The following is a 24363-nucleotide window of genomic DNA, read 5'->3' as shown; positions in this document are numbered from 1 at the left end:
CCTTCTTACCGTTCCTGTTGCACATCACAAACAGATTTTGAATGATTAAACTGCACTCCTACGCAGTAGAAGTAGAATGCAATACCTGCATGTTGCCAGTTTTTCGGGAGTTAGTATTTTTCCGTACCACCAGTTGTTTTTTTTTTTCTTTCAAGTGTAAAGAATGCCATGAAACTTCTTGCATTGATCATAAGGCTGGTGTCTTTTCCACAATAGGGATTACTGTACCTGCATATCCAACCTGAGAAAATATTCCAAAATACTTCAACTTTAAGTACCTTATGCTTGATCTTGCAGTCTGTATTTAAAGCCCAGCCTCTAATCAGATTATTCTCTTTTGTGCATGCAGCCTATCCCCTGGGCAGAGGAAACCCGTGAAATTGAGGTCCTTGCAATTGGAATTCTCTTTTGAAACATCCTTGCACTGAACTCTGACAAGATTGACTAACACAATAAAGGAGTTCAAGAAAAAAACCCAAAACCAACAGCTTCAGGAGGCAGAAAAATATTTTTAAAACCTGTAAGCACATTAGAGAAAACAAGAGAGGAAACGCCCTTGCCCTAGGACGGGTTTAGTTAACATGAATTTGTATCACATATCTACAGTGTAAAGTGACATTATCCGGTAGTACCTTTTACAGGTGTTTTTTTCATTGCTGGCTATGAAATTGAGTAAAGAAGTAGCTGTAGGTTACCACAAGAAACTCCAGTCGAGCTTTTATAAATAAGACACAAACATCTTGGTAGACAATATACCTGTATGGTCACACTGATCAAGTGAAAATTTCAAGATGCAGTGATTTGGGGAAATAGAATTTTATCTATTTATCTATATAATGCACTAAGTATAAATCATTGCTGGAACGTTTGTAACATACTGTGCTTGCACTAGATGCTATGTTTTGACTACAGCAAAATAAGAAGTGTACCTTTACAAGGTAACTTTTCTATCGGGATTCGTTAGCTGGAATGCTGTAGGCACAGCCTGCCACACCTGAAACACAGGACACAGAATCTCTGTGAACAGATTCGGAATTCACCTCTACTTAAAATCATAAAGGGAACGCTCCTATAGAAAATGCCAATAACGGCATTTCAACATTTTGTTTTGCATTGTCAAATTCTGTATTTAAAATACATCTATAAAAACTGCAAATCAAGCTAGTGCAGGTAGAAGGAAATGATCCTGAATACACTTTACTATTCCTAGTAAGCTGCAATCAGTTCCTCGGAGAATACCAGTAATGGAGTATTAACAAAATGTAGCTCTCTTTCGCGCTCTTTTCAGAGTTTTAAGGAATATGAACTACTGTGCTGTAAAGCAAAGATGAACTTAGTTCTATGAACTGTCTTTCATATTGGTGAACTTAAGACATTAAAAATATTAACTGTTTTGGAATTGCAGCTCTTCACCTAGACTTACTTTTATTAAAATTAAATAAAAGGAAGTCCACGTTCTATGTGAAAATATATTTTAAAATTTTGTTACAGTTGTCAATAACAAACACTGAGAAGTTGCAGAATTTGTAATACTTCTTCACAAATGATACAGTAATAAAGACTAGACAGGAATAAATAGCAGTTTGTCTTTGACTTCAGGCCCATCATCCTTACCCCCATAAAAGTATATCTTTCCTCACTGTACAAAAGGGGTCACAAGATAAAGTATGAAACAAATATTTAAATTAAATAATTTACGTATTTTTCTTAAAGCACCTCTGTAATATAATTTAGTGAAAGTTTATGTCTTGCAATTATATTCTCATATTTTACAAATTGAAACATGAAGAAATGGTATCACATTAAATTAAAAAAATCCCACAACACATAACAATATCAATAATCTTAGCTCAAACCCACATATAATTTAAATCTCTAGTAGAAGAAGGATAATAAAGCTGATTAAACCTAGATTTAAAAAAATTATATGCAGATTATTAAGAAAGCACTTGAGATACAAGCAAGCACCAGATACCACACTACACCTTCAACACTTAACGGACCAGGGTTTTGGGGGAAGGACCATTATTTGTAAGACCTTATGCTTAAGCAGTATCACAACTGCTGCAAAAGCATTTGTTAAATATAGTTGCAAATTTTCAACTAAAAGGGATGCTTTTAAGGAGAGACTGAGCTGGAATTGTTCCTTTTCAGACACAGTACAGGCAGCTACAGTGTAATCTTCGCTAACTGCTTTGTCTGAAATGGTGCGTAAGTCATCCAGGGTTTCCGATAGAAATAAGGAGGAAATTCAAATAGTATGTGACCCAGCTCTCATGATGAATAAATCTCTCCAAGTTTTACCAGTTTGAATAAACAAACAAATGTTTAGATGCTTATTATAAGCTCTTTGATTCGCAAACTTGTGCTAGCTCTCTCATGAGAACGGACTTAGTGCAACTGCTGGTATTTCCTAAATCTGCGCAGGCCAGAAATAACGCAAAAATATGCTCTTTGGCAACACTTCAGCTTTCTAGCAGCTGGCTAGAACCAAAGCAAAGGCACATGGAAATGGCAATTAAATAAAAAAGATTTCTTTAAATGTTGGGAAAGATTCAGTTTCTGTAAGTGGAAAACGTTCCCATCTATTGTCTATCAATTTGTGTTTATAATAAAAGTGGGATTCTGAAATTTAAAAAGGTACAAAGTAACTGATTTTTTTTAAAATGGCAGTTGTTTGCTGTGACACTGAAGACAGTACACCTTTAAAGAAAATCTTTAAGGAGGAGATAAAAATGAACATCAGATTTCCGTAACACTTGACACAAAGCCTTCCTTTTCCTTTTTTTTTCTTCCCCTTTGTCAAAGTACCTAGGGCATCTCAATAAATAAATAAAGTAAAAAAACCCTCAAAAATGAGTACGTTATATATTTGTTGAAAACTTAAGTCATACTATTGTTTCCTAGGATTTTTCTCAATTCTTCTGTTGTCTCTTGTCTTAAGCTGTTTGCGGGTACTGCTTGCTAACCAGAGTTCTTCGGTGCTATAGTAAAAGCACTGATCACTTTCTTTCCCTCCATAGAATGGGTATTTTAAAATATTAAACGATCTGTATAAGGTGGAAAAGCTGAAGGCTCCTCAGTATTAGATCTCATACTAGTTAAGATTCCAAACTTCAAAAAAAACCCAAACACAAACTGAGTTATCTCGAAATTTAATTGGCAAAAGCCTGCTGCAGTCATCTACTGCAGTAGCGAATGTACTTTGTTAGAAGCGTAATGTAGAGATTAAGAATTCCTTTTGCCCATTAATGCTTGGGAAGTGACTTCTCTGCCCTGTGTCATTCTTTGACAAGACTGTGGGTATGTGCACGGTGCAGCAGTGTGGGCAGTGGGATCCATCCAGAATTTTAGGCTATGTTAACAGCTTGTTCATATTTCTGTAATTCTGAGATGCGTTCTTTCCATATTTTTTTTTTTCATTAAAGGTCTTCAATTTAATTTAAAAGAGAAATCAAACTTTGGTGTCCAAAGAACTAGTCAAAAAATGCTTGCTGGTTTTCAAATAAGAAAACAAAATGGATCTGGAACAGGAAAAACGCAAATTATGCCAAAAATCCCAACACCAATAATAGGAAGCTGTTACAAGCAGCTATTAATATAGCTAAAACTTTATGCCTTCTGCTGAATTATGCTGTTTTCAATTCTTTATAGTTTTGTTGAGTATTTAAGGATTTATTATCAATAAAGTGTTTTAGCCACTTTTGAGAACAAGAGCAGTAAAAATAGGTTTTGTCCACACTGTCCACGTCTGATTTTCCTGAGAAATTTCAGTACACCTCAACTATGGAACACAACATTGAAATTTGCCCTTTACAAAAATCTGAGCTTTGGGGGAAAAAAAATAAATAAAAAAATAAATCAGCTTATACTTTTATTAGAAGATAAACTTAAAATAGTTTGCTATTAGAGTTTCAGTATGCCATCACAGAATGGCTATGATTTAATTTTTTTTTAGTAAACAATATTGCATATCAATTATTTCAATGCTGAATATCTTATATCTGAACGCCACAGTTCCCTAGTGAAACATGGCTGACTGGAAGAATAAAGCAGCATCATTGTTAAAATACTTCTGTTATTTTTGAGGGCTTACTATCTGTACTGCTGTAAGACACAAAAGACAATCCATTTTTCATCTGCTGTTTCCTGGTAAGGCCAACAATATTCTCTTAATAAGGCATTAGAAGCAGCTGTAACGTTAAGGCCTATTCTTGCTGTTGCTGACAGGCAACAGGAAAGGGGAGAAAATTTTCTGCTCATGCATTTATTGTTTCTATCCTGCCCTTGACGGTTACCAAATTTGAGGCCTATGCTTTACTGTTTTACACTAACTATATCTGGCATTAAAACCTCTGCTAATGACCATCACCTGGATAAACACCAAATTGCTTTTAAATGTGTAATTTATCCAATGTCTAGCCATGCCAGCAGGCCTGTAAAGAAACAAGCATTGTGACTAAAATAAGAATCATAGTGTGAGGTTCTCACCTTATCAGTCTTATTTAATTCTTGTAATGAAGGTTTAAGATTCTGAAGTCTTTAAACATGCTACAGTAAAAATGTACAAAGTGTCCTCCTGTGCCACTGAAACCTAAACTATCGTGAAAATGCCAAGATTGGCTCCTGAGATCTTTGTGTTATGAAAGAAGTATTAAAATAAAGAAATAATAACGTGAAGGTACTGTATTAAAAAAAAAAAAAATTAAAAAAATAGCACAGTGTCTTGCATGCAGCTAGCACTTTAATGTAGCACTCTGATAAAAGATTCTGTAAAATGGCAAAGTCAAGCAGTTCCTTATGGCTTATTTTTCATCAGGAGTAAGTACTACTGTAAAATCAGGAGTTTGCTCTCAGGAACATGATAATATTACTCTCAGCTGTGCTGTCTTTCATAATATTATGCAATCACACCTACAAACACTGTTCTTGGTAATATTGTCACCTTATCCACTGTGGCTGTATGGACAAGGACAAAATTTGGCAACATAATCTAATACTTCTATTCAGAAGGCCTAAGAAATAATAGAAGGAAATATATCCGAGTGGGTAATTGGAAAAAAGAAATAGTGTATTCATCAGAAAAGTCAACGGGTCCAAAAAATTCTTATACTGCCAAGAAGAAAGAAGGTGCCTTTCCTATACAATCATTTCTTCAGAGTAAGCTATCCCTGCACTAGAATGCTGTGCAGCTGAAATTCTTTTTTTTTGGGCTAGAATCAGATTTTTCAGTCTCTCCAAAAGCCTACCTAATTTGAAGTAATATTTTTAAGTCAAAACTGCATCTTAAAAGTTCTCAAAAAGACACGTATAATAAAGTATGATATATTTTCCACCAGGGACATTTTTATATTTCCTTAAAAGACTTTTGAAAAAAGGGTTCCATCTCTTTCTTACACTTACTCTTCAAAAAACACCTGAATGGAGCATCTCTGCTGTATTTTAGATAGCTCTTTGGATTTTATTTCATTTCATAAAAGAACCATCTTTTAAACATGCTAATCCTAAGGTATACTAATGTAATACTATATGAAGCTGTGCTGCATTTCATGGAATTAGAGCAGCAGCGGTTCAAAGGTCTTTCAGATTTTTTTAGAGGTGTATGTACAGTAACATCCAACCATTTGATACACCTAGACTGACTGCTGTAAGAAAAAGCGTTAGTTGGTTCTCAGTAACTACTATTAGCCAAAAGTGCATAATCTTTATGATTGTGCATACACCTGGAGAGAATTTGCTGAAGTTGTTATATTAACTCTAAAATGACTAAGCCAAGAGGAAATACAATTTTGTTCATTTCTGTTACTTAACATTCTGATTTATTGTACAAATATGTATTCCTTACCAATCTTCAAATTTCCAAATAAAAGAACCATTGTAAAACACTTCATAAGCACTATGATCAGTATTCTTCTGCAGAACTCTTTCAAAAGACAAAAGATCCCAAACTGAAAGAAGTGTAACACTCCAGTTACCCAGCTTTTAGATTTCTCGTGCTCTGAGCTGAGTGAACAGCAGATAACTGTGCAAGTAGTTTTGCTCCCATCTGTTGTTAGTATTGCTTTTGTCTTTAAATATTGTGGAAAAAAATAATAAAAATCCTTAATACATATCCCTGTAGATTTCCTGTAGTAAGGGGTGTAAATGTGCATCAGATTCAGTCTTCTTAATTATCTGAACAAGCTGAGCATGCTCTGTGACAAGTTGTCGGAGGTCAGCCATTTTTTGGAGAAGTTTCGGGAAGAGGAAGGTGTCGTCAGGATGGTTGGTTTGCAAATGAAGTTTCAGTACATGCACAATGCTCTCCTGCATTTTTTCAATGTGTCCTACATTTACAAGACCAGGACGATCTGTTCTCAAAACAAAACGATACATGTGATAATTTTATAATTATTCTTTAAAATAGGCTACTTTATAGATTCTATATTGTAGGCTACAGTGTGTATTTACAATATACACTGAGGACAATGAGGCTCAAAATGAATCTTTAAAAAAGAAAAAATAATAATTTTTTTTTAAAAAAAGTAGCTTTCTGTCCCTTTGGACAAAGTTTTGTCAATGCCTGCAGTTACCTGAGCAGAGATTTCATACAACCTGTGCTACAACAGAAAAAACCCCACCACCACTCTCTCAGCCCAAAACCCAGCAGAGATATCCAGCCTAGAAATCCAGTTCTATATTCTGTGTGTCCTGATAACAGAATTAAAACAGTAAGGATGGAAAAAGAAAGCATGTGTCTACTTCTAGAGAGTTCTTGAAGTCTGGTAGCAATACGGCAAGACATAAATAACAAGCTTTACCTCTTGGTTCCCATATGTATATTGGCACAGCAGAAGTTACTGACAGGACGCAGAGAAGCACTATTAAGGATGTTTCACTCTTCCTAGTCTATGATCTCATTTTCAGCTACCTACAGTCCTATAATACCTTTACTCTCCAGATCGAGCTTCTCTGTAAGAATTCTGGGACATCAGGCTAAAACTGAAGCTAGTTTCAAGAAGGATTGGGGGGGGGGGGAGGGGGGGGGGGGGGGCGGGGAACCAAACCAAACCAAACCATTTTGCCTGCAAAGAACTCCCTTGACTTTTGAAAATGTCAAAATACCAATGTATTGTGCACAAGTCAAGATTTGATGGGAATTTGCTGCCTAAACTAGCACATGAAGCTTTTGAAAGTCTAAAGATTGTATCTTTCTTCTTGTAAGTGCTGAGGACGCAACCGGGGCAGTGAAACATCCTATGCATATGGCTGAATGCAAAAAAGGGAGGAGGGAGCAGTTGTTGGAACTTTCCTGATCTTTTCTTTCCCTTTCTTAAAACACTTATGGATAGATATGAATTTAACCTTAAACATGAACATCCTTGCTTTTTGGAGGAAAGAAAGAATTACAAATTATTATTAAATTTGTGTTCCTTTACTCACAAAGAGTTCAAACAACAGGCATTAACAAAACAAAACAAAAAACAAGAAAGCCAAACCCCATGTCCTTAGGTACTATGAAATAATTTTTAAAAATGCCATTTTATTTTTAAATTTTTTTTAAATTAGCTAAGCTTTTGGTTTTTTTTTAACAGTTAGCGATATTCAACTCAGAACATAGGAAGGCATCAACAGAGCTGTGCATTTGTGCAGAACCCATTACATGATGCAATCAGCAAGTGTCAAAGATGAGCAAAGCTATAATCTGCACCTGCCTCCAGTCTTATTACATAGTATTTTTTCCTGCCCATTTGGCAGATACAAATAGTGTTTCCAATCCAGCTTTAAACATTAAAAAAAAATCCTCCACACCTCAAACAAAACAAACACTAACGCTCTTTGCATCCCACTTTTAAAAACAGAGAGTAACTAGACCCCTCTCTGTGGCTAAACAGTAATTCCAAGCACGTCTACTATTCTGCAAAGCAAAATACAGGCTCAGGACTTAAGAGTTACACAGTATCTTCCACGGAACATGCTAAAAGGGAAAATGACATAGTGGTAGAATTGCATCTTAAAGAAATATGTAAGTTTTTCTATTAAAATTATTAATTTATGTAAAGAAAATTAAAAAAATTACTACCTTAAAGAACAAATAAGTAATGCTTACCTCCACAGCAAATGATGGCAGCAACAAAAAGCGATATATCACTATCATCCAATTCCAGTGCATTGAATTTCATTGCAAAATCAAATTTTGGCTCCATTATGTCACAGAATGGCTTTCTCAGGCTTTTCAGGAACTCCCGGGTTATAAAACCATTTCCATAGGCTACCAGCATCCCGTCCTTGTTCATCACAGATGCTAACATGGCAAATATGGCTTCATAAACCCCATATTTTAACAGTGTCACTTGATCATTCAAGTCAAGATTGGAGAAGCCAGGGATAGATTTGGCAAATTCAGTAAGTTCTGTGACTGTCTCTACAGACGTACACTGGCAGCAGTGGAAGATTCGAACTTCTGCTTCCTTGTTCTGAATTCCATTGGCTACCAATTTTGCCACCAGAGTCTTCTCTGCCATGCACAAGGTATCCATATCATATATAACAAATGGCTACAGAGAAAAAAAACAACCTAATTCAGTTACAAAATAATGGTTATTAATCATTGGTTTCCTAAAGAATATGTATTTTGATAAACTTTAGCTTTCACGCTAATCAGTCTTCAACTATCAATAAACCATGAGTTCTTTCATATTTCTGCATAAAGAGAAACCACATATTACAGAACTATGAACTGCAATATCTAAGAAGAGGTCTGCGCTGCCAATGGCAATGCAAATAATAAGATGTAAGTATGTATCACATATCTTTAATCTAGTTTTATGTGGTAGTTACAATGAAGAACCAGAAGCACTGTGCTTAGTATGCATACGTCCATCTCAGAGCAAGTCCCAGAAGGTTTACAAAAGACTTGTATTACCTTCTCCAGAAGTCCAGGTTATTCTGCCTACAAATCCTATCGATTCCTAAACTAACTACACTTGATGCACATCATGATGCTTTCCTGAGGTATCCTAGGGGGAATACAGACAGTCATTTAAATATAGGACAGCATATTTGCACAAGAATGTGAACTCTGTACTGCTCCTCTGATTACCAGATTTTCATAGACTATGTCACAGATGATCTATCACAGAAACTCAGCTCATCTTTTTAGCTACAGTTAATGCCAAGTCGTCTCTAAAGCTGGAATCCCACTAGAATGTCAGACAACACAAATTTCCAGTCTTGACCATGGTCTTTTCCGTAACACCCTTAGTTTAAAAAAAAATTATGTGCATTACAAACTGATGAGACAGTCTCTTAAAACTTCATATTAAAAAAAAGCATTCGGACTTTCTGAAGAACAATCAGAACTCAAAAATATTTTGATACATATCTGAAGACCAGTAATCAAAACAGAAGGCAATCCACTAAAGAAAAACAACAAAATCCAGTGCTTCCCAGCCTATCAAAGTCATGGCGATGGGCCCTGAGCATAAATCTATTTCCATAAATGATAAGCAAAGAACCTTCCCTGTGCTGTTTTGCTCATTGCAGATTAAATATCACAAGGAACACTTGGTGTTCTGTTAGAAACTCATAGAATTCACTTATTTCACTTAGAAAACTGTCAAACATGCTAATTTCCTACATTTGTCCCCTTTTTAAATGCTTATGGCAACTACACATTTCATCTCACTTCAGTACTTAGTACACAGAACTGTCTATGTAGATATGAGCAGAAAGTGGCAAAGCAATAAACCGACCACACTTCTAAACCCTTTAAAACATGTAAGCTATCCTGTAAATCTTTTTGGAATTTATCATCATTTCACTATTCAGAAAATAGGTATGGCCAAGGACTTAGGAGCTAAACTTAAAAAGGATACCTTGTCATCATGAAAAATGCTAGTTCTTTCCGAAATGAATTACAGTGGTGTAAAGAATTAGGATTCAGCAAAATCAGATGTTAATGCACTGTTCAGAAACAGGTGGACTGTTAATTCCCCACAACCACCACCTTTTTTTTTTTTTTTTTAAATCCTGTTAAAAAGTCAAAAGAAAATTAAAACGTTTGTTTTTCCCCAAGAGATGATGAAATAGCTTATAAAATCTCTCCTCTTCCCTGCATAATGAAGAATGAAGAAGCAGCCTGTTTATAACATACTAGATCTGGTTCCTCATTAATTGTTACTTGTAAATTTACCAAGACACATGCAAGCCACTATCAGCTAGTCAATCAGATGACTGTAATCCGAGAGCATTGATCGCATAAATGCAAACACAAAAATTAGGATGCCGTGACCTAGGATCCCTGCATGTGTGATACGTATTCTAACTTAGGATTCTGGCACGTGGTAACAAGCTTGAAAAGGACTTTATGCAGCTACCTACTTGGTAAGGTGTTAAAGCATGGTATTTGCAGGCTTATGTCAGTTTGTACCCCAAAAAAAGTTTAAGCCCGTGCTTAATTTTAAGCATCTCTTTAATCCAATGAAAAAAACCTGGTATTATTCATATATTTCCCTTTTAACATACAAGCCTGCATGATTGGCTAGACTAGACTACAGTATGTCAAATTCCATAACTTAGAAGGCAGCTTGCCTACAATTTTTATAATACTCATCCCCACAGTTACATGGTTTTTATTACAGCATATTTAAAAATTCTTCCCTGCAAATTTTTACTGAGATTAAAATTGTTCATAAAATAAGATACTTATCTTCTACATATAATTAACATAAATCACAACAGAATTAAAAACAATACGCATAAATTGAAACAAGTTAGTTCTTACAATGGTTATACAATCTCATCTGCTACAAAACAAAAAGCAGTTGACAGTATTATGTAGACCTTGGATAAAATATCCTGAAATAAAAATAACCTCTACAGCATACACGTCTTCACAACCTTGCTTGCTTCTCCCTTTCAAAGTAACCATACAGTAAAGACCAGTAAGGCTGGGTGAGGAAACGGCCAGAACTGTAAACAAAGAATTACAAACTCAAGTTTTCTCTCCTCCTGTCAGTAATATTGTTGTGATTAAAACAAAAGTCATACAGAGCTTCTATACACCCTAAAAAATAACAGTATTTATACTGGCATTTGTGGCAGAAAAACATTATTATTTGTTTTTCACTGTCATACAGGAGATTAATTTTGAACCATTTCCCCCACCCATACCTTCAGATGTCACCTTTGGTTTTTTGATTAAGAACTGATTTTCTTTCCCTTGTGTGTCTTCTATAATTTAAGGTTATGAGCTTCCATTCAGAAGTTAATCACCCAATTTTCCTTAAGCTTCCTATTCCTCTGATAGTGGCTAAAACCAACCGTACTTACTACAGGTATTCTTTTTGCATATTTCATGTCTGTATTAGCACGATATTTATTTTCTAAATAAATTTTCTAAAATAAGAGTTTAACAAATTATTATAATCACCTTATGTACTTGCCAGCTTTACTTTAAAGTTACAGCAGAAGTACTTACTGGATTGTTGTTAGTTTTCCCTGCCAGGATGATTCTGGCTTTAACCTTGTTCATATTGAAGTTTTTCAGGTAAGCTTCATGAATTCTTTTGGCAAGTGATTTAAGATCTGCCATTTCTGAATCTTCTACGTAATTTTCACCTGTTAGAATTTCTGCTTTCAGCTTGGCCTTCTCAGACCTTGGCATTCGTCCAAAACGTATTGCTGATGGGAAGACATAATTGTAAAACAAACACAAGTTATACAAAAACCTATGCCTTTTACTGTTGCTGTTTAGAGCATAAAGATTTTCTGTCTAGAAAAACGGTGGTAGTATCTTTATTATGATAAATTAATGGGTGAAAAAATCTCATCCAGTCAGTGATGAATTATCAAGACAATATACTAAATCGAAGGTAATCAGATGTTTGAGAACACAAACTGCTATCTGCAATGAGCTAGAACGCATACCTTTTTCCTTGTACGTTATCTAAGTAGTGGTATTTTGTTTTCTTCTTATTGTGTTCTACAAATCCCAACGTGAAACTCAAAGTCCAGCTTGGGAATTCTAAAAAACTGAATAAACTCCTGTCAGGAGCTTGGCAGAGAGCACACACACCAGCTGGAGAGCTGCCCGGGGAGTTACTCCACAGGGAACACTGCAACGGATTTGGGCCCAAATGCCATTGCTGATTCTGACCCTGCTGGGGCATTCGGTTCTTTATGCACGGAAAGTTCAGTTCAACATATCCGTAGTGTCTAGTGAGAACAAAACAGACCAGGGACCTGGATTTATGCTCAAAGGCTACAGTAAAATTCTCCTCCTAGGCCCAGTATTTTATGCTTCTTTTTTCAATAGACTAGTGCTTCAGGACTGGAGAGGATGAGAACAGAGTTTGAGTATCCAATCTAGTCAATAGGATATTCATTTGAGAGACAGGAGATGCAAATTTGAAACACCACTGGATATGGAGATCTCCCAGTTCTTGCGCAAGTGGTCTTGCCATTCAGCAATAAAACAGGCATGTCCAGATCCTTCTTCAGTTTCAGTTTAAAACTAAACCAGCTCCATTTTAAAAGGGGCCTTACCCTCTGATGGTGTGCAAGGTTTTGGGACGGTTAATATAGCCGGCTGCTCTTGCCACATTTCAGCATCTAACCAGTGAGAGAACAACCTCGTTGCTTAGACCGAGCAATTCAGAACATAGGCAGAATTAGCCCTTCAACATGCCCAAGAAATTTTCTTGTGACCTTAAGGAGGTGACTCAAGGCATGATCTGAAATACAGTTTTGGACTTCAATGGAAGTCCAACATGGAAGGCCTATTTGGAATCTGGCCACGGGTCTATCAAAAAAGCGGAAGAATACCTGCTCTAAACTGAAATGTAAGAGTTTTAAGATCGTGGCTGTAAATCCAGTTCTAGCTCTTTGCCCGAGAAGCATCACCTGCAAGTTAGCAGCCACCTCCTTCCCCCACTGCCTCCTATGTGTTTGCTCCAGTACAACTGCTACTACTCCCTTCAGCTGGAGCACAGCTGCCCACAGCATTTTAGTAGGATGAAACAGATCCACCTGAATGTTAACATTCCTGCCAACCAGCACAGCTCCCTCTCAACTCCTGCCCCAGAGATGTTCCTTTGTTGGCTGGCACACTCCCCCCAAGTCTACTGCTTCAGGAAGGTTATCACCAGTCTTGCAGAGACTATCAACCCTCTCCCAGCAGACCTTAATCTCTGTCAAGGTTCATCACAAAGGAGCCAGACTTCCCCTGAACAAGAAAGACAACTCTCCCAATGTCTCTTGCTAGAAGTCTAGACTACAACGTCATAGGCAGCTTCCCCAGCCATGTCCCCACACCAGCTATATTGACTGTATAGTTTCCTTTGGAATTTTGTCTCCTAACCCACAGGTTTTCACGTAGCCCAGCATTTTTGCCTACTTTTCACCTACTTCCTAATTGCACCTGCTCCCAAGTTCAGCCTTGACACTATCAGAAAGGAAATCAAACTACGATCATCTGGCCAACCAAAATGTGCTTTCTCATGGCTTGGCCTCTCCCTCTTCACCAAAGTTGCTTAGCAAACTACATACTGTGCATAAAACTGCCTTGTGGGTTGGAATTGGCCTTCAAGCCACAGGCTTATCAGCCTTATCTTAAATCATTAGCACAAACAATAACATAATTTTTAAACTGGATATCTAAATGCTCTGAATTTTTACCATTCCATCTAACAAACAACCTACCAGATTCCTGTTCCACAGTCAGCACAGATCTTTACCCTCCCCCCACACTCCCTGAACCACCTGCCCAAGAGCTGCTGCACTGTAACCTGAAAGATAATGAATTCTGGTTTCCTACAGGTTCCTATCCTACGTCATTCCCTTCCACAATGAGCTGGTTTTCTCCTCCTACTCCTCTACAATGCCCTTGATCAGAATTCTTCCAGTATTGAAGTTTGTTTCAATGGGTGGCAATAGTAACCCAAAGTTCTGGGTGAAGAAAGCAACTAAATGAACATTCATACGGACAAACAGACGTGCAGCACAATTGTGTAAAGCTCGTAACAGTACATCTGGCAGCTGTGTATCAATTACATTAACTATTCATTAGGGAAACTGGTGTCCCCCGCCATGATCTATACTGTCAAAATGTGAGGTTCAACTCATATGTATAAGTAAGAACGCTATCCAGGTGCCTGCTTCCAGAAACAGACCCTGGATAGGAACAAACAAATTAGTCAGGGCACTCTTACCTACCATTATGTGACATTCCAACTGAAAGGCACTTTTGAAAACGACAGTATTGGCACTTATTACGATTTTTTTTCTGAATTTTGCAGTTGCGATCACATTTATCATAGATGAGTTTTAAACGAATTGTTCTTCTAAAAAAACCCTATAAAAGTTTGAGAAAACAATAAGCAATATTAAAGAACGTTGACTACTAAGTTTCAATCGTACTGGTAATTTTTTTCTTTTACTGTTTATTGGTGTCACTAGCAAAACAATACACAAAGTATAACCTGTCTAAAGGTAAGAATCTATACAGTGAAGTGGTGTTTATGAAGCCATGTATAGAACGGAAAACAGGAAAGGAGGAAATAGCTTTTAGCCCTCTTGGGAGAGGACCAAGAGCTCAGAGTACCCAAGCAGATTTGCTCTTAAGGATTAAGGAAAACACATACTGCTTTTGTATGCGTTCTCTCAGCATCCTCTCTCAGAAATAACTTCATCTTTCATATGTGTAATCACACAAACAAACAGATTTAACACATCTTTTCTTCATCCAGAAAATGTGAGGGATATGACAACATAGCATATATAGTATATAGAAAAAGCCAAGGACACAAAAATAAGCATTACAGAAAAGCCTGTACCTCAACAGATCTTAGCATGATGTCTTGATACTGCAGTTTAAGATTAGTCTCATACTACAAAACTGTAGGGTTAGCAGATTTAGAGACATTGCAACATTTTGCATCACACAACATAACAACATGTCATTTAGACTGTGAAACACAACTGACTATGAACTGGCTCCCCACTTCTAATAGATATTCTAGCATTATTCCATGAGATTTATATTTGAATTATCATATTCTGACATTGTACACATATACAATTTCTCATATCATACATGATAATATATAAAAAAAGGGAAAACTATCACATTAGAAGAAAAAAGAAAAGAATCTTATAATTCATGGGCCATATCATCCCGAAAAATTATACATTAATGATAAAATTAATTTGCCCCAGAGACATGCACTGGTCCCAAAATGACATGAGGTACAATACTACGTGATTCAGGCAGAATGTAGTGGAGATGAGAAATTCAGGATTTGTTACTGTTACAATGGAAGTGTAGCAAACTGGCATGCTTCTCACAGCCATACTCCCAACACAAATAAAACACTAGTGGAGCAAGTAGGCTTTGATTTTTTGGTCACAGTTTAGTGGTTTTAGTGTTTAACTATCCAGAAAAGCAGCATTAAAATCATCATTGTGAATTGCCCCTGCTTGATGAAGGTCTGGTATTGAGTATCCAGTTATGATAACTGAACATTTTTTTTCAGAAAAAAGGATCACAGATATGTTTATTATTTAAATAATAGTAATGGCTAGAATTAGATTAATTAAACATTTATGTAACAAATGTTTATCTTCATATAACCCTGTAAACAAAGCAACGTGATTTAGGCTCTTAAAAAGAAAATTATGACTGTACCTTACAACCTTCACAAGCATGTACTCCGTAATGGTAGCCTGAGGCTTTATCCCCACAAATTCTACATTCAATGTTTAATGCTCCACTGGGTGATTCATCTATGTTACCTGGAGCTGTGGCAAAATTAATGGATGAAGGACTGGATGCTGGTGAAAGGGTCTCTAAAAGAAAAAGGAACACTTAATATATACTATACTGTCAAGACTGATACCATTTCTATAATAAAATGAGCTTATATATATAATATAAATACTATATTAAAATATATAAATATATATATATAATATAAACAAAAAAAGAGCTTATTCTAAAAAATAACCATGAGTTAATAATCAGTAACTGAACTAATAATTTGGCTGTGTTTGAAGAACAATTCATATTTATATTAACAGTGCAAACACACACAAAATACAGGGTGTACCTTGCTAATTTTGATGAGACATACAATGTCAGCAAACAAAAAGCCTTACTGAAGTAACTGATAACAAGAACGAGAAGGGTGATAATGATTCGTGAGGATTCAATAAATATGCACCAAACAAAATAAGAGAAAACCAAGCTTTTTTTTGATTTTTCTGCGTTCCATTTTTTACTTTGAATTTTTCAAATGTTTCTCAATTTGATGTGAACGTGAAATTTTTTTATCCCACCACATAAAATAAGTAAAAACCTCTGAATTAGTATTTCATTTAAATCAAGGAAATTTTCTTAACATAAAAATGCACATATACCATTTTCACATATAAAGTGTATTTGAAACTGAAAAATTAAACACATCTTTACAGCTCAAGACAAGCAGTACAAAATGTAAAAAAAAAAACCAACACCAACAACCCCACAATGAGACAGAACCTCCCATGACTTCAAGTTTGTATCACAATATCCATTCAACCTGTCAATTATTTTTTCCAGAAGGGTTATTAGCAGCTCATCTTGCCATTACATCTTCCATCTCCCTTGCCCTGGTGTTGGATATCAGATCTATTGCTATAGTGTAGCAAAAGACATATTCCTAACTCATGCTGAGTTACACTTAAGGTCCCCCTGACTTCTGAAGAGCTACTCAGAGTTTTAAATGATGATCTAAACTGAGCCCTAAAAAGCAGTTAGAAACATTCTCTTTCTGAAGAGATTTTCTCAAAGTGAAAGCATGCTCCTGCACATCAGTACAAAGGCTGAAGAGATCTTAAAAGGAAGGTAACACTTGTCTGCCTGTAAAATAATCTAGCAACAGAAGCCTTGCTCAGGTATTTTACGTTTTGATTATAATAGGAAAAGCATTCCTGAACTGTACAATGAAATAAACTCTCCAGACATTTTACTACTAGATGAACATGTTACAAAACTAACACATTCCTACCTTAATTATTTCAATTAATATTTCCACCTTGTTTGACGAAAATATTATCTGAGGCCAGAATTTCTTTTATCTTCCATCTTGCAACTTGCACCACAAGACTTTAGCAAATTAATGGGTGTGTTTATTTTACAGAAAGATTAAGAAACACTCATGAATGTAGGTCAGCAAGTATTATGTTGGAAAAAAACTTGGCATAGAACTCAGTCTGCATTGCGAGCAGTGCCAAGCCCACAGGCATCAGTCATCAAGAACAGCCTAGAACCCAGGATTTTTTTTAATGTGTGATTTTAATTTCTTTTTACTTGCCTTATGGAATTTGAGCCTTGAAAGTTTACATTTTCTATCTTTTCTGACAGCAAAACTAGAACATTTTGCAATGAACACTGAATACTCAATTTATAAGGTAACACTAAAGCTGATCTAAATTATTATATGACTTGTACACACGTTACACACAAATAATTAAAAAACCCTTGTGTCTCGGGAGGACTACATTATAAACTCAGCACATAATAACTTTTCCTCTAGAAGGCATCTCTGTAATGTGAAGGTCCACAACCAAAAGGGACCCAAATCATAATTCTACAAACATTCCTTTGGGCAATAGCGTCAAGAGGCAGCTCTCCCTTCTCCATTCAAAAATCACACCATTCATTTCAACCACTTCAGCTCAGAGGCACACCTCAGTTGTATTAGTGCAGTTTTTGTAAGGTAGAATAGTGATCACATCCTGGGAACTGATTTAAAGTAAGAAACCCCCAAAACAAATGAGTGTAAACCAACCAGAAACTTAATCATAAACTGCTGAAAAAGGCTCTACTGCTAAAAGATTTGTAAAATCATTGATTCAAAAGGAACAACTTATGATATTATTGCATTGTCCCATAGTACTTTGTTGATTCCCCATTTTGATCTCTCAAACAAAGCCTCTCACCAAGATCTTCTGACTAAAGACTATGTAATGTATGTACATGCAATGTAATGTAATGTACTGGGTAGAAGTCAATAGCTGAGCAACGCTACTTCTAAGAGGGGGAGAGAAAACAGCATGATCAAAGCATCAGTACACTAAAATATACTGGAATTCGAGGTGAGCTTTTAAGGGTTAGATTATAATTTTTTGGCAAACATTTCACAATACTTTTCAAATATATGTGATTTGAAGAAACTAAAAAATGAGGAATTCCTTTAGTGCAATATTGTGACTTCCTATATGACTACAAGACATAGTAACTTTGCTAGTAATAGTGATTTTTAAAAGTTATTTTGAAAAAGGCATTGATACTAATGGTAATTTAAAACAGCAGCTTTATGTTACAGTCATTTTGCAGTGACATCTGTCTAATAAATTACCTTTAGCCTTTAATATTTTAAGACCATGCTATAATCAGCTTCTATATTTCTAGTGTTACGTAGTCATAAACAATTATTGCTTTAAAAAAGTTGTAAATTTCTATTTCTGTATTTATAAAATAAAGTTTTATGGAAAACCAAAATTCTCTTACCTGTTTTAACTGATCCATCAGATCCTGGACAACTTCCCAGTGACTGGAACTCTGTTAAACTTAAAGCTCCAGAGCTATCATCTCCTAGAGACTGAGAGAGGTCTTGAATGTTCCCCATATCTTGTAGGAACTCTCCAGGTAAAGGGCTGCCTATGTCATCCTCCTCCAAGGGAGTAAGGGGATAGAGCTGGTTTTCAGTGTCCACCATTTTGATCAAGTAGAGCAGTCACTTAAACTTCTTTACACTGGTGAAAGAATAATTTTTAAAAAATTGGTTTTAATATTTACATCAGTTACATCATACTGAATACATGAGTTCTAGTTCTACAGTGAAATATACGACATTCACTTGCTCTAGAAGCTTTAAGCAACACAAGTCATCAACAGGACAGGGAAAAAAAATAATCCCCAAAATACTTCAATATGAATTGAAGTTACAACAAAATCAATCTGTAGATTGCTGTTTTCTCTCCTTTGCTAATAGGAGTTACATATTGTGCTTCCATAGCAGGCATTATGCACTTCCCATCAAAACTCAGAGAAAAATAAACTATCAATATGCATACATATTGTGTTTGAGCAGTCTTTTCTCACCTTATCTAACAGGTTTAGATATATCGATTTGGTCCTCTGTTCTCACCTCTTTTACATTTGTTCAACAGGTTTTACAACCCTGTAGAGAACAAAATACTGTCTTATACTAAAATCTTTGTAGAAGTGGGCCAAACTAATTCTTTTTGACCTACTTTGGTCAAAGAACACCTTCAGCAAGAATGCTCCAGCACAGACAATGCAATATATCTGTAATTCCTAGAATTAGTATTATTTCTTACAGTAAAGTTTTTTAAGTTGCCTTCAAAACTAGCCACCAGTGTCATCAACTCTGAGTAAGAGCACAGATTGCTAAGAAAATATCACAGATTTTAATTCTTCTTCTATTGACTTGTCAGGAAAGGAACTGATAAACGTAATGCAGAATGTTACTACTGCTGCACAGATGTACTTCTGCTAAAAGAAACTCATCTTTTACACTGAGTAAGTGTACTCAGGATGTGTACAAATACATGGTACTGCAGTCCCCTCCATGCAGTGAGTATGTGCGGGCAGTTGGAGCAGCTCTGGCTGTTACTGTGGTTACTGCTCAATGCTGGCCTTTGCAAAGAACACGTGGTCACTGCAGTTCATTGTGAAGCCTGAAACTGCCAATAACTAGCTATATGGGGATATACAAACGCCGATTTTACAAGAGAAGTGCTGTTATGATAAAAAAAAAAAGCCTTCCTTGATGTTATTTAAGGTTTCAGATACCAACTCATTTGATTCCTACGATACTAAACATTTTATATTAAGAAATCAATCTTTTCATCTGATAATCTGTGTCAGATTAATCCTATGAACATCAGGCACATTTTCACAGAATTTTCTCCAGAATCTGGAGGAAAAACAGGTGTTTTTGTCTATGTAGTTGACCAAAAGGGTACAGTTAAAAGTAATACAATGTGTTGACTACTGCTTTACATATTAACGACGAAAGACAGCCATCACTTGTATTTGGTTATATATATAAAAAAAAAATCTTCAAAAAGTTCTGAAGCAAGCTATCTACAAGCAAGCCTTTTCTGCTCAGGCTGATGGCAAAAGGCCACCTTCAATAAGATTTGCATATTTTCACAAGGTATTACACAAATGTAACTGAGGGCAGAATGACCTACTATAAAGAAGACGAGAAGTTACACTTGTAACAACTGGCAATATCTGCAGAGTTTTTAAATTATTTACTTTTCAGGTGCATTTATCAGTATACACTCCTACTTTCTCCTGTTTAATGGAAAACCATGCTATATACATATCACTCCTATAGGGTATTCCAATGTGTTCATTACGTGACTGTAAGGCAAAACAAGCAATTTTTAAAAATATCTGTATTACATGAGGCCTTATATTCCACAATTTGCATCCTTCCAACTAATCAATGTTATTTAAGGTATATACATTAGACTTGGCAAAAGATTTCCTCTGATTTTCAAAGTACCCAATTTTTTTTTCAATTGTGATGCCAAATGGCTGTAACGTTACATGCTATGTACCCATTATTTATGTTTAGCCAAGTGAATAGACATAAAAAATGTTAACCCCTCAGGTACAAGGGGAGACTGAAATGGTAGTCTGATCATGAACTCTGATGATTAGAACAAAACAATATGTTTTATATATTCTTGGGCAATTTATTACAGCTCTGTGTATCCTTGTACCTGGTTTTGAAATGAACTATGTTGAGGCTAAAAAAAGTTTACTTAAACAGCGTCTAGTTAGATTCTCTTTCCTGCAGTTCATAAAAATACGAGTTATAGTATTTAGCTCATGGCACATTTTTACAACACAAATACCATCGTAGAGCAAAGGTAGAGATTTCCTTCCCCCCCCCCAGTGTAATAGTTTACCGTGTACCTGGGAGGATAGAACTAAAGGAATAGCAAACACATAGCAAAATGCAGAGCTTCTACTCATTCTACTCAGTTCACACACTAAAATGGAGTTCTTTATGAAAGTAAACACTGAAGATTTCAGAATCAGTCCAGCCTAACTGAGATGGCAAAGTTTTCAGATGGTTCATTGTATTCTGACTATTCAAACTAAGCCAAATACAACAGGCAGTTCTGAAGACTGAAAGGAATGACAAATTATAAAAATCAGATCTCTAAATATCTACTGTTATGAATCAAACCAGATAGAAGCACACTGTCTTCCTGAGAAACCAGTTGCTGTCACTGTTACTAACTTGCATTTCATACTACAAGGACCCTTAGTAAAGAACTATTTGCTCATTTTCTTTGAATTAGGACAGTTTTAACTAGAAAAGAAAAATACATTCTGTGTTACATGGTGTGGCAAATAAGAATATCTAGGAGGCTAAGTATGGGAATTTATCCATGATTTCTAATGCCAATTACAGACAACAGGTATGTTACTGTACCAATTATTGTACCAACTCTCTTTGTTGATGAGAAGCTCAACATGATGCACCAATGTGTGCTTACAGCCCAGAAAGCCACCACATCCCGGGCTGCATCAGAAGAAGCAGGACCAGCAGGTTGAGGAAGGTGATTCTCCCCCTCTGCTTGGCTCTTGTGAGACCCCACCTGGAGTGCTGCATTCATCTCCGAGGGCCCCAGCATAAGGACACAGACCTGTTGGAGCAAGTCCAGAGGAGGACCATGAAGATGATCAGAGGGCTGGAGCACCTCTCCTGTGAAGGCAGGCTGAGAAAATTGGGGTTGTTCAGCTCTGAGAAGAAAAGGCTCCAAGGAGACCTTATAGCAGCTTTCCAGTACCTAAAAGGGGCCTACAAGAAAGCTGGAGGGGGACTTTTTACAAGGCTAGTTTTTAAAAGGCTTATTTACTAGTGATAGGACAAGTGGTAATGGCTTTAAACTAAGAGGGTAGATATAGATATCAGGAAGAAATTATTCACTGTGAGGGTAGTGAGGCACTGGCACAGGTTGCCCATAGCAGCTGTGGGTGTCCCATCCCTGGAAGCGTTCAAGGCCAGGCTGGATGGGGCTTGGAGCAACCTGGTCTAGTGGGAGGTGTTCCTGCCCATGGCAGGGGGGTTGGAACTAGATGAGCTTTAAGGTCCTTTCCAACCCAAACCAGTCTGATTTCACTTGGACATGTCGCATTGCTGCTCTATCACTCTGCACAGCTTGGCTGTATTTTAAAATAACAGTCCAGTTAGAGTTATCCAATTTGATATATTAAATACTCACTAGGACATTGTACCAGATTGCTAGCACTGTAAAAGAACATTTATAAGCAATACAAGAGCTTTCATGCACATCTCAACTTCTTTCTGAAGGGATCAGTTGAAAGGCTGGTGCAGCTTTTTTTTATTTTTTTTAAAGTGCATCCAAAGAATACTGATTGTGATACATAATTATTTTACAATGTAACAGAACTTTTTATTGGAAAACTGAAACAAAGTAACTTCCTTCACATAGAGGACTGAAGGGTAATTGCTATCGGTTACAGTCCCTACAGAATTTCCATAACCTGAAACTATTTAGTAAAATAAATTCCAAATGCCACTTTCTTTTAAAGGTCAACAGTTGTCCTGTCCCCAAGAATCACCTTAGTCTCTCTTATAAATCCTACCAGCTTGTAACCTGACAAAATATGAAGAAATATCTACACTTGATACTCAGAAGCCTGTCAAAAGACATAAAATAGAAGTTAAAATTATTGTAACATATATGACCATAGTTACTGAAGAAATAAAAGAAATCAGAAATTTTATGAATGAGGACTCTAAATAAAAGACTACTTTAAAACAAAAAAAAAATTAGCCTAATGCTTTAGGAATGTATGGTCACACCCCAAGGGAAAACAGCAGATTATTGCAGATTATCTGACAAAGATTTTAACGCTAGACCATCCGCATATATTCAGAACAACACTTCCAATCTCATGAAGGCTCAAGATACAGAGTAATTTTGAAGATGAGAAGTGCCTCACAAAACATTACTTTCAGAAAGTAAGAAAGAAAAAGATTCAACTGCAAACATTTCTGGTCAACATAATCTGTTATTCTCTGCCAATACTTTCAAACTTGAATCTCTGAACAATTTCTCTGTTGAGGCTGCATGGACCAGCCCATAGTAACACCTGGAATTAACTGTGCTGTTTGCACAGAGCCCAAAACATTACATTATCCACCTGACATCCCTGACATACCTGGAATATACTCAAGCTGAGAAATAAGAAATCACTTTTCTGTATTTCATTTGTGGAAAAAAAGTTAAATTGTTATCCCTTTGATGTAGATATTTTGTGACGAGGGGAAAAGAGTAAAGAAACCTTTGATGTATGTTGGGTTTGTAACGATAGCTGAGAATAATAACTGTTCTCCAGCAATCCAAAGGAGACTACCAAATCTGTCTCCCTAAGGAGCCATCAACAAAAAAGGAAGAGAGGAATGGCAGAGCATATGATCGGCACTGCTCCTCCAGTGTGCTCTTCATGAAGTTCTCCCAGGCTGAAACAGTTGTTCACAGCACAGAAACCTTATATTCCTCTGCAGATACATAGCACGGGTACTCTGCCCCAGGATAGCTGGGGAGGTTCCAGGAGACACTAGGCTCCTCGTACCCAACGTTACTTCATGTTCCCTGCTCAATCACGTGCATCTCTCCAAGTATCATTTCTTCATCCAGCACAAGTATTTGGAAAAGATTAAGTGAACACTGAAGCCTACCTTGAAGCAAAATAGGCATTATTTGGCAGGAAAGCAAAGTAAAGGCTTGATAGCTGACCTCTGATAGCTGGCAACAGCTCTTTCAGCGGCGTGCCTGGTATTGCCCAAATTGCACCATACTTTTTCACATTTGCAGTAAATATTTAAAATTCTGTAGTCTTTTTAGCTGAATTTATATAAGAGCAACCTAACAGCTAGTGAAACATAAATGAAGTGCTTAGTGTTTTAACTATTAAATTACATACCCTTTTGTACTTCCCAACGCTACTAGTAAATTACAGCTGTTTAATCATTACAGCTCTTGCTGATGATTAACTAGCTACCTTAACAAACATAGCCATTACTTCACCATTTCTGAAGACTGTCAAAATATACTAATCTTTTCGTTACTGAAAACATTATAATTCATTTTTTTACAAGCACAGAAAACCTTTAAGTAAAACGTCTAGTATTCGTGCCAGTATTCATTCACTGTTCGCCTTCTGTCTTTGCTGTATTTTGCGCATGTTTACACATGCATATGCTTTCATTGGCAGGTTTCACTTAATATGCGTTGAACCTTACTTGTATGAAAATAAAG

The 24363-nt window shown here is 36.3% G+C and overlaps 1 protein-coding gene across 4 annotated transcripts in view; it reads right to left on the bottom strand.

The window, feature by feature from the left end:
* Positions 1-4484: 4484 nt before the first annotated feature.
* The window catches only part of PPARA (peroxisome proliferator activated receptor alpha), a 38916-nt gene continuing 19037 nt past the window's right edge, over positions 4485-24363 (bottom strand). For 2 of the 4 annotated variants that reach the window (XM_027789458.2, XM_005239367.3), the window contains 6 exons: positions 18533-18777; positions 15668-15828; positions 14197-14335; positions 11462-11664; positions 8090-8537; positions 4485-6350 (listed from right to left, as the gene is read on the bottom strand). In XM_027789458.2, coding sequence (XP_027645259.1) covers positions 6103-6350; positions 8090-8537; positions 11462-11664; positions 14197-14335; positions 15668-15828; positions 18533-18740 — 1407 coding nt within the window. In that variant the 5' untranslated portion in view covers positions 18741-18777 and the 3' untranslated portion in view covers positions 4485-6102. Of the gene's footprint in view, positions 6351-8089; positions 8538-11461; positions 11665-14196; positions 14336-15667; positions 15829-18532; positions 18778-19126; positions 19146-24363 lie in introns of those variants that run through there. The other 2 variants (XM_055809120.1, XM_055809121.1) reach the window with 2 other exon arrangements.

Source organism: Falco peregrinus, chromosome 6 (assembly GCF_023634155.1).
Source record: "Falco peregrinus isolate bFalPer1 chromosome 6, bFalPer1.pri, whole genome shotgun sequence".
Lineage (NCBI taxonomy): Eukaryota > Metazoa > Chordata > Aves > Falconiformes > Falconidae > Falco > Falco peregrinus.
Note: the sequence above shows the minus strand (reverse complement) of the source record. Positions and strands in the feature narration are given on the sequence as shown.